The sequence below is a fragment of the Epargyreus clarus genome, unplaced genomic scaffold (genome assembly GCF_041222505.1).
Source record: "Epargyreus clarus isolate Ecla_fem2 unplaced genomic scaffold, WU_Ecla_fem_2.2 ptg000011l, whole genome shotgun sequence".
Lineage (NCBI taxonomy): Eukaryota > Metazoa > Arthropoda > Insecta > Lepidoptera > Hesperiidae > Epargyreus > Epargyreus clarus.
In genome coordinates this window covers 8,210,776-8,231,582 of record NW_027332219.1, presented here as the reverse complement: position 1 = coordinate 8,231,582, position 20,807 = coordinate 8,210,776, and the positions used below count along the sequence as shown (strand labels likewise).

Sequence of the window (20,807 nt, the reverse complement as noted above, 5' to 3'; positions counted from 1 at the left end):
CAAAATAACGATTTTTTATATGGCGAAATAAACAGGTATTTTCAAAATTAATTTATTTTTAGGCCACCGTTATACATATTCTATGAAAAATCAAGTTACTATCTATTATGATTTAAGAGATAGAGCCCTGTGACAGACGGACAGACAGCGAAGTCTTAGTAATAGGGTTTCGTTTTTACCCTTTGAGTACGGAACCCTAAAAAGTCAAATGACGATGCCACAAACAATTAAACCCTAACGTCACCATTTAAAACCATAATGTACACTAAATTATAGAACTAAAGCAACAGATTTCAGTTCCCATTACAACGGATTCAATTTTTAATCACCCAACCTTCCAGTTATTTACGCGAGTCATCCAATTTAATTGAATCCCGGGTCCCATTATCTGAAATATTAATTCAATTAACTGAAACAAGATGCCTAACGACGCTGATGTTTGGGTACGTTTCGGAAGCAAGTTTTGTTTTGTAATCTTTGTTTCTCTAGTTTGCCTCCTGGTTCTACTTGAATGTATGGACAATTTAAAGTACAGTCTGCGCCAAACTGCTAGTCCGCTCTGAATATAGAAACGAGTCGCGTTGAATAGCAAATTGTAGATATTAGCGGGAAGAAGACAGCGTTAGTGCAGCCGTACGTTACGGAGTATATGCTAACTAAACCTGCGCGCAATAACTTCAGAGCGGACTAGCAGTTTGGCGTGGACCATGGCAATTATTATACAAAAATCCGACTAATTAACTTCCTATGTCACCACAATTTAGACAAATCCAACGACACTTCATACGATAAAATCTTTACATACATTACCATCGGAAAATGAAAAAAAAATATGTATGATTTAACAAAAAAAATATTGCGTCAATACTAAGTTCAATAGACGATGTTTATTCAAATGAAGTAGAATTGTCTCTGGTTCGACTCCAGAGGTACCATTGCCATACCTACTTCTGCCTTATCACAGTAGTGTTAAGCTGCAGTGTTCTGTTTTGAAGGGTGGTAAGGAAAAGCATTGATAGTATAAGACATTCGAATTTATTATTTACAGGTTGCAATCTGTGAAAAGCCTTAGGTAGGGCTCAAATACTATCTATACCCTTAGTATGAGTTTTTACGTTTTTACAAAAATGTCTATTTTTGTATGTATTTACGTATTTGTAATCAGCGCCCCTAGCGGACTGTATCAGAACTGATTGGAAATGTATAGGAAATACTAAGGGTACTGGTATGGATTACGGATGAAACCAGTTCAAATTTCTTGATTTATATATTTTCTTACTATACTTCAATAATAACAATAATTTAATAATAATTATAACAGAACAGAAATTTAAATTTATCAATAAGATATTCTGGCTAAGGGTCGAACCCGGATCCCACCACGTATCTGTCCGTTGTAATAACTTTTAAATAATTATTAATAATCATAAAAAAATAAAAATAATAATCAGTATTCATTTCATAGTAATAATTTCGTTCTTTGATTTATTTATTCATTCAATATAAAAATCATTTATTTAAAAGCACCGAGAATTTGCGAGTAATCCTTAAAATAAATTCAACGTTCGCGCTAATTAAGGGATTTGCGAATATTTCGCAATGAAGAATTATTATTATTAAAATAAGTTATTTCATAATATTTATCGGAGTGCTATTGAAATTCATTATGAAGGGAATGCGTATAACGTTACAGTCAAAATGTGGAAAATGTACATATTTAAGAGTATATTATTATTTTATGTTTTTTAAATTCCTACCTTATCCGGATTTTACACCCTAATGGGAACTTTTCACAATGTATGTACTTTCACAGCTGCTGTGCTACAAAAACTAAATATACCTATTTAGCCAAGAATGTATTGGAAGGGTTCCGTACCACGGTTTTTTATTTTATTGTTAGTATTTTTTTTATTTATTATGGCAGGAAATACACAGATTTTTTCTCCATCTTACTACTACGGTTATACAAAAATAACAGTTTTTTGCATGTGGTGCCCATACCAGAAACATTTTGTTTTTAACCCCTTTATAATTCAACTCCGAGGGTACCAACGGCACCGCCACACCTATTTCTGCCTAATAACAGTGTTTAACGCTGCTGTGTCGCGCTTTCAAAGGTTTGATAAGAGAAATACTTTGCCTCAGGGGGTAGCAACGTGATGACCGATCTGATGTAGGAATCTATTCTTATCTGGGATTGATTACAGATCTCCATGAGCGGCAGTAGCCACTTACCATCAGGATTGCATGCCTGTATACTTTAATATTATAACAAAAAACTTATGCTTTTAGTAAAACGCAGTTTTTTGTCATTACAAATAGACATTTAAATTTATGTATATATAGACAAAAGTGTCAAAATGGGACACAACAAACAGACACACCCATTCCAGTGCCATTAGAGAATTCCCGGAGGCTTCGAAGTGCACTTATTGTTAATTACCAAATTAGGTTTAATGAGCAACAATTAAGTGGAGCCCGGGGCTATTTCGGTTCAATTCTCCGTTGAGGCAAGTTAAGATGCAGATGTTTTGTTCCGGTAATTTATTTGGATTCAAAAGATTTTGGAATGTAAATTGGGGTGAGTAATTACAGTTCAAAATGAGGGTGTTACGTTATGTCTTGGATGAATATTTCTGTGTTTTGGAAAAAGTTTTATTCAAAACTAGCTGACCCGGCAAACGTTGTGTTTTTAATCAAAAAAAATGTTAATGTGAACAACCCTTATCTAGGAGGGTGTAGTAAGGGAGACATACTTTCCGAGGCGTTCCAGCTTAGTCCTCAGGGGTAGCGGCGCATCTTTGGCCGACCTGAGGTAGGAATATCTAATCCTATCTGGGGTTATCTAATCTTATCCATGGGCGGCAGTAGCTTACCATCAGGTGGACTGTATCCTCGCCTACTACTCCTATATTATAAAAAAATGCGTACCTGAGAATCGAACCCTATACATCCTAACCTATACATCATAACATTAAATAACTTAAACTTACTCTTAACATATTTACACACAAACATCAAAACCGGCTTATAATAAGTCCTTATATTAAGGGCTCTAAAACAATACCAACTTCCGGTTCCAACCCTTAATTACTAAATAATAGTCAAGTTAAAAATGAAAGTCAAAATACGAAACAAAACGCACTTGTAAAACAAAGTAACTAATTGTAAAATGTTAAACAATTTAATTAATTTTAAATCGGAAAGGCTCCCTTCTATAGAAATTAAAAGTGCCTTACACCGTTTTAGGGTTCTGTAGCAAAATGGTAAAACGGAAACCTATAACTAGCCCTCCGCTTTCTACTCCGATTGCGTTCCTTTGGAAATCCCGGAATCCTCTATGCAGCGCCGAGAACGGCCACCGGGGGGTTTTTAGTGCGGCAAGAGTCCCACATAACCCTGTGTCGCTCCCACGGCATCGGGTACCTTTTAAAGGTTTCCCCCTCGTGAACAAAAAAAAACCCTCCGCTTTCTGTCCGTCTATCAGAGGGCTCTATCTCGTGAATCGTAAGGTAGGCACTTTGAATTACAGAGTATGTATAACAGTTGTCGCTATAATAACAAATACTAAAAATAAAAAAAAATCTTGAAAATATATGGCGCCATACAAGAAATCATTATTTTTCGGCGTTTTTAGCTTATTGACCCGTAATATGATCAAATTTTCACAATGCATTAACTTCTATAGCAACATTACATCACACCAACAATCCATTACTGTCCCACTGCTGGGCACGAGTCTCCTCTCAGAATGAGAAGGATTAGGCCATAGTCCACCGCGCTGGACAAGTGCGTATTGGTAGACTTCACATACCTTTAAAATATTTTTTTTTTCATAAATCTCTCAGCTATGCAGGTTTCACGATGTTTTCCTTCACCGTTTAGCAAGTGATAATTAATTTCTAATACGCACATAACTTTGAAAAATCAGAGGTGGCCTGGGATTTGAACCTCGGACCCCTCGGTCGGGAGGCCTAGTTTCTTAACCACTAGGCTATCACTGCTATATGCTTCTATACCTTCAATGATACCAAATACTAAAAACAAACTTAAAATAAAAATTTGGTAGTACGGAACCCATGTGCGTTTGACTCACGCTTAGCCAATTATTATTCTAACCTCAAGTTATATGAGTATGGAATAAAAATTACGTAATTATTTAAACACATTGAACGCTCATTAATACTTCGTTTCAAATCTTCAAGTGTTTTTGCATTTGTTTTTTAAAAACAAATATAAAATCTTGCAAATGAAGCTCTTAACATGTTTTAGTTTCGGATATAATACTTACAAAATACTAAGTAATATAGAATTTGTTTGAATAACACCATAATATAAGTTGTGACAAAATCAGTGAAATTGCCTATCGCTGGGGCTAGGTTTCATCTCAAAATGAGAAGGATTAGGACATAACCCACCGCGCTGGCCAAGTGCGCATTGATAGACTTCGTCTTTATTTTTTTTATTCTTACTAATATTATAAATCCGAAAGTAACTCTTATCTGTCTGTCTCTTCTTCACGCCTAAACCACTGAACCGAGTTTAATGAAATGATGTACAAGGATAGTCGGAGACCCGAGAAAGGACATAGGATAGTTTTTATCCCGGAAATTCCACGGGAACTAGGGATGCCGATCTAAGATCGATTAATCGGAGAATCAATCTTTTGGCCCAAAAAGTCGATTATTTTAAATCGAAATTACTAAGGATTGAATCGTAAACTATGCATTTGATCAAGTGATGATCTTTAGCAAAGTTGTTGTCCATGAGCCCACGAAGGTTTCAGAGTTGGTACGACCAATTTTCGCCAGATGGCGCCACTTTCTTTCCAATGAAGGTACGAATTTTCAGTTTTATATATGTTAGTATGTCATATTATTTTCTTTGAAACGCGGGCGAAGCCGCAGGCAATAACTAGTACCTTATAAAAAAATCTTATAATGGATACAAAAATCGTAAAATAACTTACCACATAAAACGGCGAAGGACACCCAAATTTTGGCACACATTTTGATTTTCAAAAACTACACTGCACATTACTTTGTCAACCAATCACCTCCACATCTTGTCACGTTACGTTTCGTCACGCTACGTTACGTTCCGTTACGTCACGTTTCGTCACACGTTACACTAACACTAAAATCCGTCACTATGTCACTCGCGCTAAACTTCGTCACTACACGAATACTGACTGACTAAACTTAGTTTTCATGGCTGCTTGGATACACGGGTTTCCTGTAACAAAAATAAAGATTTTAAATAATTATTAATTATATATTTGATTAAACAAAATATTTAAAAGCAAGTACTCCTATTAGCGCTCCTAGAGAAGGAAAAAGGTATGGATGAAACGTTTGAAACGGAAGCAGTTACGTTGGAATGTTACGTCACGATAATTATATGTAATTATTATTAATTCACCAATATGACACGATACGATGGAAATACTATATGATACTTCTTACGTTCGTACGCAAGCACTGATGATACAGGGTTATGACAACGTAATAATATTTAATGAATATCAACTTACAGATATGATATACATTATAATATACGATATAGTACGATACGATACGTCAAAGAAGTACTTATTATATACCTATAAGTACACACACTTTTTATATAAGTACCTATAGTGACAACAAACTGTTACAAATATTCAACTGCAACGCAATAACATCCAAATAAATGTTTTAAAATGTATTGATTTGTAATAAATCTAGCAAACGTGACATAACAAAAGAATTTTACAAAGCTTTTGTTAATTTTTGGCGCAATTTACGCATGAATGGACGACTGTAAAACAAAATGGCGACCGAACTCGGATATTTGACTGCGGAATTATTTGGCATCTGTTGTTCTATTATTTTATATATAAATTCAGCTGTATGTTTTGTGTTTGTAAATCTAAATGTAGTAGATAGGTTAAATTGAAACACACATTTAACACAATGCATTTATATATATATATATATTTTTTAGTTTTTATTTGCAATATAGGAATAGCAGACGAGGATGCATTTACCTGATGGTGAAGTGACTACTGTCGCCTATGGACATCTGATCAACCCCAGATAAGATACATTCCTACCTGAGGTCACCCACAAATACCTTGATATACCTGAGGACTAAGCTTGCTTCGGAAAAGTGTGTCTCCCTTACCACATACTTAACCAGAACACAACATCACTTAACACTGCTGTTATTAGGCAGAAATATGCGAGGCAATGGCACACCGGAGTTGAACCACAAAGGTTTCTACCACCTTCAAATATTGCAGCCGATCATTTTATTTGTGTTTGCCGCAAAACGTTATACTCATCATTCTAAATTAGAAATCCAATTACCATGTTATAAAAAGCAATTTTTGTCTGTATTCAATGTTTCAATTTTTGTACGAATTTATTTTGATATGAATTAAAATCTGATATGCTTTTAACTAAAAACATTCATAATATAGACAAAAAGCAAAGCTAAATGGACAGCATTTATTTATTTATAGACAAAAAATCAACTTTAATAGGGTTCCGTTCTTTACAGTATCCCAAAAAACCTTCCAGTTCAATCCTGTTCAAATTTCCGACGCCTCAGCGTCTGAGCACATTATTTTGCATATGATTTGCATTTATACGCAGTTCGGTGTTAACGACACTAAAATTGCTATTAGCATATTCAAATATACTGATATATAAATACTATAGTGAAGGGATGTTATGGAGTTCCGAATCTATCGGATATCCGAAAAAAATATTTAATTTTGAAGGCAAAACTCTGTGGTTCGACTCCGGCGGCACCACCGCCCCACCTATTTCTGCCTTAAATCAGCAGTGTTAAGCTGCTGTGTTCTCTTTCGAAGTGTGGTAAGAGAGACATACTTTTCCTTGTTACAGCTTAGTCCTCTGAGCTAGCAGCGCATCTGTGGCCAACCTTAGGTAGGAATATCTAATTCTTTCTGCAGTTGATTACAGATGTCCATACGTACTACATTATAAAAAATATAATACTCCTATATTATAAAAAAATCCGAAACCATAACTGAATCCGCATAATTTCGGATCAGAGGGAAGTCTAAATGACACACTATTATGAAAAGCAAGCAGATACAATATCTGCTTGCTCGGACGAAAACTTCAGTTATTTTACAAATATTTATTTTACAAATATTTTACAAAATCAAATAATTACTTATTTGTATTTTCTTACTTAGGATTCCGAAGTCATCCGAACCTATCGGTTAATCCGAAATAACCGTATCCGAAACCGGTATTTTTTTAATAGATCCGTATCTAGATCCGAAATATCGTATCTTTAACATCCTTAGCATAATGCATCATAGCGCATAGTGGCTTGGGTGTATAACTTTAGTACCAGTATGGTTCGACGTAGGAGTATCACTACCTATTTCTAGCGTCAGTCCTGCGTTTCGGTGGTGTGAATGGCACCTGACTTATGAGGCGACCATATTAGGAGGTTAGCACCTATGATCGACTATACGTAGAATCCCGGTTTTATATGTATCAAATCAAATCTAATCAATTTTTTTTATTCAAAATAGGTTCTTTACAGAGCACTTTTTGAATGTCAATACAACTACCACCACTTCACAAGGTGTTTCGTTATGGAGAAGAAGTTTGTTGCAGTGTAGTTTGTTGCAGTTGTCCATGAGTGGTACTTTTTACTAGAAAGATAATTACAAGCTGGTTTGCCTACATAAAGAACATTATATTTGAATAACTTAAAAATAATTCAAAGTAATCAGTTGTTTCAAAGTAATTGATTCGTATCTGTAAACTTTTTGTATGAACACATAAATCTATGCTTCATTTATATATTTAAAGCATGAATGAAACGAGAATTCAATCCCTTAGAAAATTTAAAAATCTAAGACCTTAAGAAAAACTCATTTCATTACCTTTGCTGTTAAAAAGCATTTTTAATGTAATATAGGAGTAGCAGACGAGCATGCAGTCCACCTGATGGTAAGCGGCTACTACCGCACGTGGACATCTGTAATTAATCCCATATAGGATTATATTCCTACCTAAGGTCGGCCACAGACCCGCCGCTACCCCTGATTACTAAGCTGGAAAGCCTGGTAAAAGTATGTTTCCCTTACCACACCCTTCAAACAAGAACACAGCAGCGCTTAACACTGCTGTTATGAGGCCGATTTAGGTGTGGCGGTGGTGTCGCCGGAGTCGAGCCACAAAGAGTTCTACGACCTTCAAAACAGTCTTGACACAGAAAAGTATACCATTTAAACTGATGTTATCAATTGGCTTACTATATTGGCTTTAAATGCATATTATACAAAGTATTCTAATACCACATATAATCCAGATAAGACCATTGAATTGTAGTTTCAATTGCTTTTATAAGGATTCCTTAATAGTACATTTTTATTCTCTCTTCTGCAAAACTTGCAAATATGAGGTAAAATTTAAAAATACTGTGCCTTCAGAAACTTACTGTGCCTTAAGACACAATTATACCATATCTATAATCAACTCGTAATAATTATAAAAAAATATGTGTAAAAACATCAAGTGTCTATCTATTACGGTTCAAGAGTTTGAGCCCTGACAGACGGACAGACAAACAATTCAAAAAGTTCTAAGCTTGGTCGATTAAATTTGGGTTATTTATTAAAACCCCTGGTGAAAATCTCAAATTTCATAATTGTAGCTAAAACTTTTTTACTGAACTTTATTTGGCAAAATTTTTTTTACTAGCATACAAATAAACTATTTCTATTATACAGTATTCTCACAAAATGATTTTCAAAATCCAAATTCTGACATAAACCCTTAATCCACGAGCACAAGTTGTCTGCAAGTCAAAAGGATTATTACAGCCGGATGCGGGTAGGTTGCACGCGAGCCTTTCGCAACATAATTGCATCCTTGCAACTGAGCCTGTGATTACTCACTACCCTTACCCTACAGGAAGCGGGACGCGGGCGGAGTAACGCTGGTTGGGAGCGGGAGCGATTTAGGCATAGTTTTGGTTGGGTTTTGTAATGTATCATATTGTGGGTAGTTTGTCTCGAGCGCATACGACACGGAATGAGAGCGGCCTGTGTGGGCAGTCATGCTAGACCGTCGGTGAGTACAGGCGTGTTGGTGCGTCAGCGAGCCAAATGGGGTTTAAGTGATACTACTATGACTATCCCGACGTTGAGTCGGGAACACTACAGGTTTTTTTTCTAGCTATTTTTTGTGTGTTGGTGACTACTTTTTTAGGTTTGTTTGGCGAATTGTTTTGGTTGTTTAAATCTAGCTGTTTATTTTTTGTTTATCGCTGTTTTTAGAGCATATACTCCACGTGATGGTAAATAGTGTTTTAAACCTGAACAGGATAAGCAAAGGAGTCTCAGATACGTTGCTGTCTGCAGGACTGAAATAAAACCTCATTATTTCAGTCTTTCCTAATTCATTTATTAGCCAAAAGTCAAAGGTTTTCACTTTTGGCTACTAAAAAATGTTAATTCATTTACGATTGTATGACTCAAATATAACATGTAACTTTATAAGATTGTTAACTAACTAACTAAAAAACTACCAAGACAAAATCCCTTGAAATACACATAATAAAGTCGTGATCAAATTATTTGAGCAAACGTACAAATCGCTTATCGCTGTATAACCGCGTTGATTTGGCCACAGCTTTACAGGTAAGATGTCGGGTTTAAGCGTATACAAAGACTAAACTCGGAATGTAAGGGCAGTGAAACCGTAAAACATACTACACTATTCGTTTTTGTAGTAAGTCTGTAACTTACTACGCACTAAGTACTATTTCAAACGCTTATGGGTATGAAGCAATGACATTTTATACTAGACACGTTATACGCCCACTAACTTAAGAGAAAACTTGAGCGAAACTGCTTTGATAGCACACATGCACGTTTTTTAATTTACTTACCTTTAACTACATAGACAAATGTTCTATAAGGGACAGAGCTATTAGAACAATGTGATAAAAAAAGACAACTAGTGTTTGACCTTGCGTTTCAAGTGTACGCAAACGTAAATATTGACCATGGAATATAGTGACCAATGATTACTTCAGTCAAAACGGGACATCGATTTTTTTTATGTCAAATACTTTTTACTTGAAAAAATATAGCTAAAAATAATAAAAAACACGCTTTTATGATCAAATTAACTAAAAAGTAGAAAATAATTTTCAATATAAGTATCATTTAAGGAACAGTAAATAGTATAATTGTGCAAAAAATGTGGGGCGCTTTATGAAAACTGATAAATGGAGCACCCCATGTTTTTTTTCACAATTATACTATTTACTGTTACTTAATTGACAATGGCAACGGTTCATTTCGGAGACAACGGCACGAAGCATCGAAAAAAGGGACTGTCCCGTAAAACGGGACGTATGGTGGCATTCCCATTGATCCGCATGCTTGTCAAAGACAAAGAAATAATGGAACAGAAGGTAAAAAATGTCCAAAACTGTCGATAATAGTTTTAGTATGTCGTTTACGTAGAAATGTTATAGTACAGTTTAACTAAATAAATTATTATTATATAAAAATATAATTTGAAAGAATGTATCTATACAGATGTATCGACTGATTTCAAATATACGATTTAAAAATTGTTTATATTTATTATCATAGATTAGTAAATATTACTCACTCCTAACAAGAAAATGTACCCAGTTTTGAGAATTGAAATAGTTGCGTAAAAAAGTTTTGCCACGTCTCCGTGCTAAAATGTCTCTAAAATATTTGAAATAATTATTTATTTATTATGTAAATTACGCAGTATTAGTTATTTATTCGTAAATTTTCTCTAAAAATGTTTTTATTTGACAAGAATTCAAAAAAGAACTTACTATTAAGCCGTTTCTGGCTTATTTCAATTTCAAGGCGGCGAAGTATCTTTACTAATCTATGTTTATTATTATCAGTTTTATTTTACACACGACCAATAATTGCAAAGTTGTGTAAATTTTATAAATGTACTAGCTGACCCAGCAAACATTGTGTTGCCATATAAATAAAAAAATGTTAAGGGTGAACAACCCTTATCACTTAAGAGATATGAAAAATAGATAGTAGCCAAATCTCAGACTTACTGAATATGCATATAAATTTTGGTGAAAATCAGTAAAGCCGTTTCGCAGGAGTAGGTACAGTAACTAACATTGTGACATGAGAATTTTATATATAAGATTCTAATTTTACCGTGGTTTTTTTGAGGATTAATTTCTGGCTATACAAAGATTGTTTATTAAATTATGTTTAGGTTAAGGAAGAAATACGACCTTAATGATTGAAATATTTATTCAATTAAAGAAATTTTAAAATACCGTATACTATCCTATATAAATTTTATGGTAATATTTTTTATTATTTACCACAGGTATCGAAGGAAATTTAAAGATTAGGATACAGAATTTCCCATATATCGATTTTATTTTATTAAAATAAACCATAAAATGTTATATTTTGACTAAAAACACACTAATATAAAAATTAAGCAGTGGGATCTTAAACTATAACATACGACATATGAACATCGTCAGATTCAATAAAATGTCACTTCTGTTCTGTTGATCTATGACCATGCATTTTGCGTCTTTATCACTTTCATTGAAAAAAACATACTTTGTCTCTTTCTGGTTACTCACGTAATCATGGCGGATCGAACACGAAAAATAAACAAAATTTAATAATTTCTCTTCATTTACGTGTGATAGGTGATTCCATGAAGTTTGTTTCTTTTTCGAACATAATTTTTGCATTTACGCATTGCACAAGAAGGCATTTTGAGGCTTTAAATTCAAAATAATGACGTTTAACGTGTTCAGTGACATTCGTGTGTATTACTACGCCGCGCGAGAGCGACTGGACTTGGCTGGAGTCGTTTTACACCACTTGCCGTATTTTGTATGTTTCAAGTTTTGCCCGCTTGTGGCGGATCTTTAGTTATAGATCAATGGTATGAAGGTGGTAGAACTCTGTGTTTCGATTCTGAAGACACTACCGCCACACCTATTTCTGCCTAATAACAGCAGTGTTAGGCGCTGCTGTGTTCCGTTTTGAATGGTGTGGTAAGTGAGACGTACTTTTCCGAGGCGTTCCAGCTTAGTCCTCAGGGGTAGCGGCGCATCTTTAGCCGACCTCAGGTAGGAATATCTAATCCTATCTGGGGTTGATTACAGATGTCCATGGGCCGTAGTAGCCACTTACCATCAGGTGGACTGCATAAAAAAAAACTTATTCGAGGCGTTAGAACTTAGTCCTCAGTGGTAGCCACCCATGTGGCCGACCTTAGGTAGACTAGACATCTGTTATTAACCCCAGATAAGATAAAATTCCTACCTGAGGTCGGTTACAGTTGTGTTCCTACTCTTGAGGACTAAATTGGAACGCCTTAGATAAGTATAAAAAATGTGAAAAAAGTGCCACGTAAATACAACTTGTAAAGCAATAATAAAAATATAAAATCAGCTTACACTAAAACTTTATGAATGACAATATCATTTAAATATTTCCAATAAAACTTAATACTATTAAAATAACAATAAAATTATAAAACAAGTTTAGTATAAAAAAGCAATAATTTCGAAAACATTCCTACATTTTATAATCTTTAAACAAACTTGTTAAACTTGTTTTAACAAAAACTATTTAAGTTGCCTAATTTATTTTATTCATTGGTTTTTAACTGTAATGTAAACCCTTCAAGATTCGATTCTGGAGGCACCACTGTCACACTTATTTCTGCCTAATAACAGCTGTGTTAAACGCTGCTGTGTTCGGGTGTGAAAGGTGTCGTGAGGAATACATACTTTTCCGAGACGTTCCAGCTTAGTCTTCAGGGATAGCGGCGCATCTGTGAGCAACCTCAGGTTGGTCCTATCTGGGGTTGATTACAGATGTCCATGGGCGACACAGTGACTTACCATCATATGGACAGCTACTTGTAGATTACAAGGAAACAGGTATGTGAAAGGTCACTGGTTTGATTCCCGGTTAAGAAACATATAAATAATACAGGTTTCTATTAATCATGGGCTTAATTAGCAACGAAGATCACACCTCACCTCATTTTGATACTAATTTCTTTAGTACATTAAAAAATCTTATTAAGAAAAACAAATTTAAAGTTTTACAAAAAGCTTTTTCATGGCAAATTTTATTGTTCCCACGACGCACGTTTTCGGACAAATAACGTTAAGTTTTAACGCAACGGTGTATAACGTTGTAAATATGGCGTTAATGTATTGGAAAATTGGTAATTTTGTTATAACGTGACTTTAATACATAATCTACAAAATAAATGCGGCGTCCTACTTTTTAAGTTAAGCAGTAATAGCCTAGTGGTTAAGAAACTCGGCCTCTGGATCTAGGGGTCCGAGGTTCGAATCCCAGGCCTTTGATTCAGACCTCTGATTTTTCAAAGTTATGTGCGTATTAGGAATTAATTATCACTTGCTAAACGGTGAAGGAAAATATCGTGAGGAAACCTGCATACCTGGGAGATTTAAAAAAAAATCTCAAAGGTATAGATATAGACAGAACATCTTGATGAAAGGTTTTCTATATAGTTTTGGAGTAGCACAAGTATGTACTCTACCTGATGGTATGGCTACTACTGTCCATGGACGTCTGTAATCAACCCATGATAAGACTAGTCCTACCCCAGGTCGGCCACAAGTGCGTTGCTACCTAAACAAAGCTGGAACGCCTCGGAAAATTGTGTCTCTTACCATACTCTTAAAACCAAGACACACGCTTAACACTGTTATTAGACAGAAATAGGTTTAATAAAATTGCCACATCTTTTTAAATAAACTTGAATTTTTTATGTGTTCATTTGAAATTTTCAGCCTTATAACATCAGTATAACGCTGTTGTGTTCAAGTTTAAAGGATGTAAAGGATTTCTCCGCGAAAAAGAAAAGGAACACATACTTATCCCAGGCGTTTCATCTTAAGACTTAAGGCATTGAATCTAATGTTATCGTCTTATCTGGGGTTGATTAACAATATCCATGGACGGTAGTTGTCACTTACCATCAGACACGCATGCTTGTATGCTATTTAACTGTCTAGAAAAACCTAGAAATAAAAAAAAACATATAAAAGAAAAAACGAAGCCACCACCATATAACCTCTTTTTTAAAGCGATTAAACATAAGAAAAATTTATGTTTATTTTATTAGCTTTATCAAATAACTTAATCGAAAGTTGCACTGGACTGTCGAATGACCTCACCGGTACTCAAACCCACTACCATCATTAAGTATTTCTTTAAAACCAGCTTACGACATACTATCTTTGTCACCCACGCTCGCCTACTATGGTTTTATGGTACAAGGGAGAAGAGATCGCGTTCTACTACATTTAATATATTTAACACAAGCATGTTAAATCATATAGGTATATAAAATTCTCGTGTCACAGTGTTAGTTACCGTACTCGTCCGAAACGACTTTACCGATTTTCATATTCAGTAGCTCTGAAAATCGGCTACTATCTATTTTTCATACCCCTAAGTGATAAGGGTTGTTCACCCTTAACATTTTTTTATTTAAATGGCAACATAACGTTTGCCGGGTCAGCTAGTATATTATATTATACATATATAATAATATTAGCATATTGACTTCATTTATTTGTATGAATGTAACTGATTATAATAAATAATCATTGTTTCATTTTTAGGTGAAGAAATTAATATGCAAAATTCATGGACTCTTAATCAGAATGTATAACTAAAATTGATTCGATTATACTAGATTCTACCCACCAATTTTAGCGGAGTCAGTTAAGACTTTTATTAAGTAGAAGGTGCTTATTTTCATAATACTAAATATAAACCTGTATCTGTCAATTGAAGGTTAATTTTAGAACGATAAACCGATATATAACGGCTTCAAGATTTCACACACATATAATATTGCTTTTCAGTCCCACAATTTGATACTCCACGCGACAATCTTCCCAAGTTTCATTAAAAAAGTAACAAATATGTTTACCTCCAAAAAATTCTGACTGGATATTTTGCGCATCGTCCTAACCCCCGCTACCGCTCATAACTTAGACCAAGTATCAAAACAGCATGTAGGCGGCACGCTGTGAGGCAATTATTTTGTCTCCGCGCCTGTCTGCTTGTTTCGTTTGTATAGCCGTTCCCTATGGAAATCATTCTATTTGAACAACTTGTACGATCTTCGCACTTTGATCACGCGTATGGGAGATTTTATTTTGGAAATCTTGTAAGGCGTTTGAATGGGTGTTTCTTTGTTTTGTTCCTTTGAACGTATTTGCAGGTACAAGAATTTTTACTTCAAAATGAATGTGATTTAAAAAAAATATAAAAAAGATTTTTTTTATTTATTATTTAGATGGGACCCTTGTTATTTATATTTTAAGTGTTTTAATTGATTATGATTTTTTGAAGTTTAAAGAATATTTGAATGTTAGATCTCGAATTTTCGTTTTTAAATTAAAAAAAGACAGGGTGTCTTTTTTTAATTTAAAAACGAAAATTGGTTAAGACTATTTCAAAACCCCCTCTTGTAGAAAAACAGACAATTTAAAATATATTTTAACAATTATTTCGTTCGTTTCTCTATTTTATTACAATCTTTTGACCACATGAAAAAAAACTTTTATTTATTGAAATGTTCCCAAAATTGAAATAAAATAAAACTTGTAAAACGCCATAATACATATAATAAATTAGATTTTGATCGTAAAACATCTAACAGTAATTTGGTACCCACCGTTATGAAGTGAAGGGACTGGGCAGACCCGCCCACGATACCGAAACTAACTTATGTGCTAAACATGATTGCAAATGAACTTAGGTTACCCTACGCTAATCTATTTCTAAGATCCATTAGCCCTCAAAATCTTAGGTCTTTAAAAATCCTAAACCTATCATTAACTCGTTTGGATATAAGGTATTCAAATTTTATTCCTCCAATACACGCATTTGTGATCGAATTTAGATATTTTAGCCATCATTTTGGGTTTTTTTTTTATAATTTAGGAGTAGCAGACGAGCATGCAGTCCACCTGATGGTAAGTGGCTACTGCTGCCCATGGACATCTGTAATCAACCCCAGATAGGATTAGATATTAAGATTCTATCTGAGGTCAGCCACAGAGGCGCCGCTACCCCTGAGGACTAAGCTGGAACGCCTCGGAAAAGTCTGTCTCCCTTACCATACCCTTCAAACCGGAACACAGCAGCGCCTAACACTGCTGTTATTAGGTAGAAATAGGTGTGGCGGTGGTGCCGCCGGCGTTGAACCACAGGGGGTTCTAACATCTTACAAATAAGTAGATTACAAATAAGTAGTAATCCTTGAAGACTAAGTTGGAACGCCTCACGTGGTTGCCTTCAAACCAGAACATAACACCCCTTAACACAACTATTATAGGGTCAAAATATGTGTGATATTATTCTTATTTTACAGAACTAAACGAATGTAATCAACCCCAGATAGGATTCGATTTACCTAAGGTCTACAACAGAATCCCTGCAATACCCGAGGTGTTAATTGCTACTCCACATCAGTGTGTACCATATCACACCCTTCAAACCAGAACACAGCAGCGCTCAACAATTATACAGCAGAAATAAGTGTCACAATTAGGGTTGCCACCCGTACTTTATAATAAAGTATTGTACGTTATTTCAGGTAATTGTACTCTATACTTTATGAGAACAATAAAGTACACGAAAATACTTTATTTCGTATGATTTGATTTAAAAGTTTAGTTGTAAGTATTTTTTCTTTTCGATTGGTGCTGAATCGATGTCGTCACTCGCCAGCTTAACTTAAATATATTAATGGAGAACGTGTACTTTATTTTGATCCTATGTACTTTTTTTCTTACTTATAATAATCAATATACTTTATCTGTAGGAAAAAAAGGTGGCAACCCTAGTCACAATGGTGCCTCCAGTGTCGAACCACGTAGAGAAATCGCGTGAAAACACTATCCGACCATAAAATTGATGCACATTAAAGCTTATTCCTATCTCAATAAAAACAGCAACTTTTTATGTCTTCATAAAATGTAGTATGTAGTGTAATAAAATAGTCATTTATTCCCATAAATTTATGTCTGCTTGTCTTTGTTTCGTAACTGTTTGTCAGAAAAGTAGAAATTTAAAATTACTATGTCTTTGAAATTGAAAATTAAAGTAAATTTAATTATGATAGAAATGATTCGACCAAAGAGGTACCGTGGTACAGACTCAAGAGTGGTAATGTACCTGTTATTAACATCGATAGAACCCCCGTTCTAAGTAATGTTTAAAGGTGGTAGAACCCTTTGTAGTTCGACTCCGGCGGGACCACCGCCACACCTAGTTCTACCTTATAACAACAGCGTTAAACGCTGCTGTGTTCCGTTTTGAAGGGTGTGGTAAGGGAGACATACTTTTCCGAGGCTTCCAGCTTCAAGCTTTCCAGCTTAGTCCTCAGGGGTAGCGGCGCATCTGTGACCGACCTCAGGTAGGAATATCTAATCCTATCTGGGGTTGATTACAGATGTCCATGGACGGCAGTAGCCACTTACCATCAGGTGGACTGCATGCTCATCTGCTACTCCTATATTATAAAAAAATATATTTGTGACAGATATCCGTGGGTGGCAGTGGCTACTTATCATAAGATGGACGGGAATCTGCAATTTTGCAAATTTTGATCCTAATTATATTTCCAAAGTAAAAAAAAATAAATAAAATTCACATTTCTATTCTGCTGTTCAGAAATACATTTATTTATACATTTCATTTGCAAGCTTTCATTACCTATTTAGCTCTGTTAGTAATTTTCTAAAACCCTTTCTTATGAGTATTTCCTCCAAAAATCATTTGAAAATTGTATGCAAAATTTCATGCTCCTAAACCCACCGATTTAACTTATATTCTGTCAGTCAGTTTTATTAAGTACACTCGTATGTACAGACAGCCACAAAAGTAGATGAACAGATTAAAGTTTCAAAAATACTTATACACCCAAGTGTTCATAAGCCGATCACAATTCACACCATAATAAACGTAAAATTTCAAAAGTAGATGAAATAAAATATATTTATGAAATGAAATATATTTATATTTGAAACGGCTACGGAAGCACTTACAAATTGTTTAATTGTTTTCTTAAACTACTACCGGATCGGAACGCGACCTCAACTAAGAAGATCTGGTAAGAAACTCAGTTGGTTTGTCTTTTTTTCATAAGAATTGTTACTCTTTTTTTCTTTTTTTTTTGTTAATGCCATCACATTTTAAATGAACACCACTGTGTAGAAAGGAACTCAATGACATATAATATTGGTGATGTTAGCTATTTTTACATATACTGTGTCTAGTATGTGTTTTAGATACTTATGAATTCTTGGGTGTATAAACATTTTTAAAACCTCAACCCTTCCATCTACTTTTGAAGCCGACTGTACATGTGACGTCAGTACCACATACGCTCCACACATGCGCGGGGTCCCACGCCTCGCCCGACACATGCTTGCGAAATGCCTTGAAAAATAAACATTTGTTGTACATTGATTGATCAACAAAGGGTTGTGCACTTGAGATTCGTTTTCACACCCTTACGAACACTAAACTGTATTTGTTACTCTTACAAATATATAAGTTATTGGTAATAGATTTTTTATAATATAGGAACCGCAGACGAGCATGCAGTCCACCTGGTGGTAAGTGGCTACTGTCGCTCTCCGTGAGCACTTGTTATCAACCCCAGATAGGATTAAATATTCCTGACTGAAGTCGGCCACAGATGCGCCGCTACCGCTGAGGACGAAACTGGAACGACTCGGAAAAGGATATCTCCTTTATTACACTCTTCAAACAACATATGTGCTTAACACTGCTGTTATAACAGAAATAGGTGTGGCGGTGCCGCCGGAGTCGAACCACAAGGGTTCTACCTTCTACGTTGTAGGCATTTACCATCAGGTGGACTGCATGCTCGTCTGCTACTCCTATATTATAAAAACACTCATACGAATGTATGGTGTATAGTCCGCGCCAAACTTCTAGTCCGCTCTCGGCCACGGTTACATAGCTGTGTTAGTGTGCCCTTACGTTACGGAGTATATTATGCTAACTAAACCTGCGCGCAACAACTTCAGAACGGACTAGCAGTTTGGCGCGGACTAAACCTTAGTTCTCTAATCTTATATGGAGTATATTATGTCTAAAAGCGGTTCTTACAATTAAGTTGACTGCATATTCATTTGCTACTATGATCTTATATATAAAATCCTTGTGTCACAATATTAGTTACCGTACTCCTCCGAAACGGCTTTACCGATTTTCACCAAATTTTATCTGCATATTCAGTAGGTCTGAGAATCGGCTACTATCTATTTTTATCCCTAAGTGATAAGGGTTGTTCACCCTTAACATTTTTTTATTTATATGGCAACACAACGTTTGCCGGGTCAGCTAGTATAATATAAAAAGTCTCGTATTGTATTATTATAGTCCTATTTGTGTTCACATGTGGTGGCCGTTGCCACCACGTGGGAGATGTCGGTGGGGGATACCCGTTTATTTTAGTGTTTTGCTAATTGGGGTAACGAAATTATTTTGAAAGTTTTGCATTAAGACATCAATGGATATGTTTTGACATAATTTTGTAATAGCTTGCATACTTTTCAGAAAAGCAAAATTTAAATTTAGATTTTTTAATTTTTCCGTAATAATAATAATTCTTTATTTATAAGTTGCAAAAACATAGAACCTAAAAACTAATACAATTTATTTAGCTAAAATTAATATTCATATATTAATTTAAAAAATAAAATAAAAATAAATTAAATAAATTGTTGTTAAATTTTTATACTGGTGTTTTAGATTTAAAAACTCATATATAGATTTCTACAAAATTCTAGTTGCTTACTTTGCCTAGAAATGCAAAATTTTAATTTAGATTTTTAGTGTTGTAAAATAACTAGTCGTTCAAATTTTATGCCTGCGTTTTAGATTTAAAATCCAATATATGTATTAATTTCTACGAAATGCTAGCCGTTTATCGAAATAGGTAAGTATATTTTTCTCAGAATTGCAATAGTTTTTATTTTTTCATATTAATGTCATAGATCTGTAGACCATGAGAGGACTTACGTCTGTTATTAATAAACGATCTGTTCAATTTTTGCCTACTAAAATTCAGCAACTTCTAGTAGGCAGGAATTGTCAATCATCGAACTTGTAGGCAGGAATTGTCAGGTATCAAAATTTTGGTAAATTTTGATAGGCAATAGTTTGTATAAATCGATTTTTAATAATCAACGTAAGTTAGAATCAATGTTAGCTTTTTCCTACCCACATTTGTATAAACATTTGAAGGTGGTAGAAGCCTTTGTGGTTCGACTTCGGCGACGCCACCGCCACACCTATTTCTGCCTAATAACAGCAATGTTAGGCGCTGCTGTGTTCCGTTTTGAAGGGTATGGTAATGGAGACAGACTTTCCCGAGGCGTTCCAGCTTTGTACTCAGAGGTAGCGGCGCATCTGTGGCCAACCTCAGATAGGAATATCAAATCCTATCTGGGGTTCATTACAGATGTCTGTGGGCAGCAGTAGCCACTTACCATGCAGTCATGCAGTGCATGCATATCATGCAGTCCATGCTCGTCTCCTACTCCTATATTATAAAAAAACAATTGAAATATTATTATTTAAAATAAGCATATGTCCAGTAGCCAACTAACGTGGGCTGAAGATATTTTTTTTATTAGCTTACAAGTAATTTATTAGTAACACCATATTGCGTAACTAA

At 34.8% G+C, this 20,807-nt stretch overlaps 1 protein-coding gene across 1 annotated transcript in view; it reads right to left on the bottom strand.

Annotated features, from left to right (window-relative positions):
• Nucleotides 1–20,807, bottom strand: part of sns (sticks and stones) — a 340,736-nt gene that overhangs the window by 304,160 nt on the left and 15,769 nt on the right. The window contains exon 2 of the mRNA XM_073077924.1: nucleotides 4,970–5,235. Within this exon, the coding sequence (XP_072934025.1) occupies nucleotides 4,970–5,009 (40 nt within the window). The 5' untranslated portion in view covers nucleotides 5,010–5,235. The remainder of the gene's footprint in view (nucleotides 1–4,969; nucleotides 5,236–20,807) is intronic.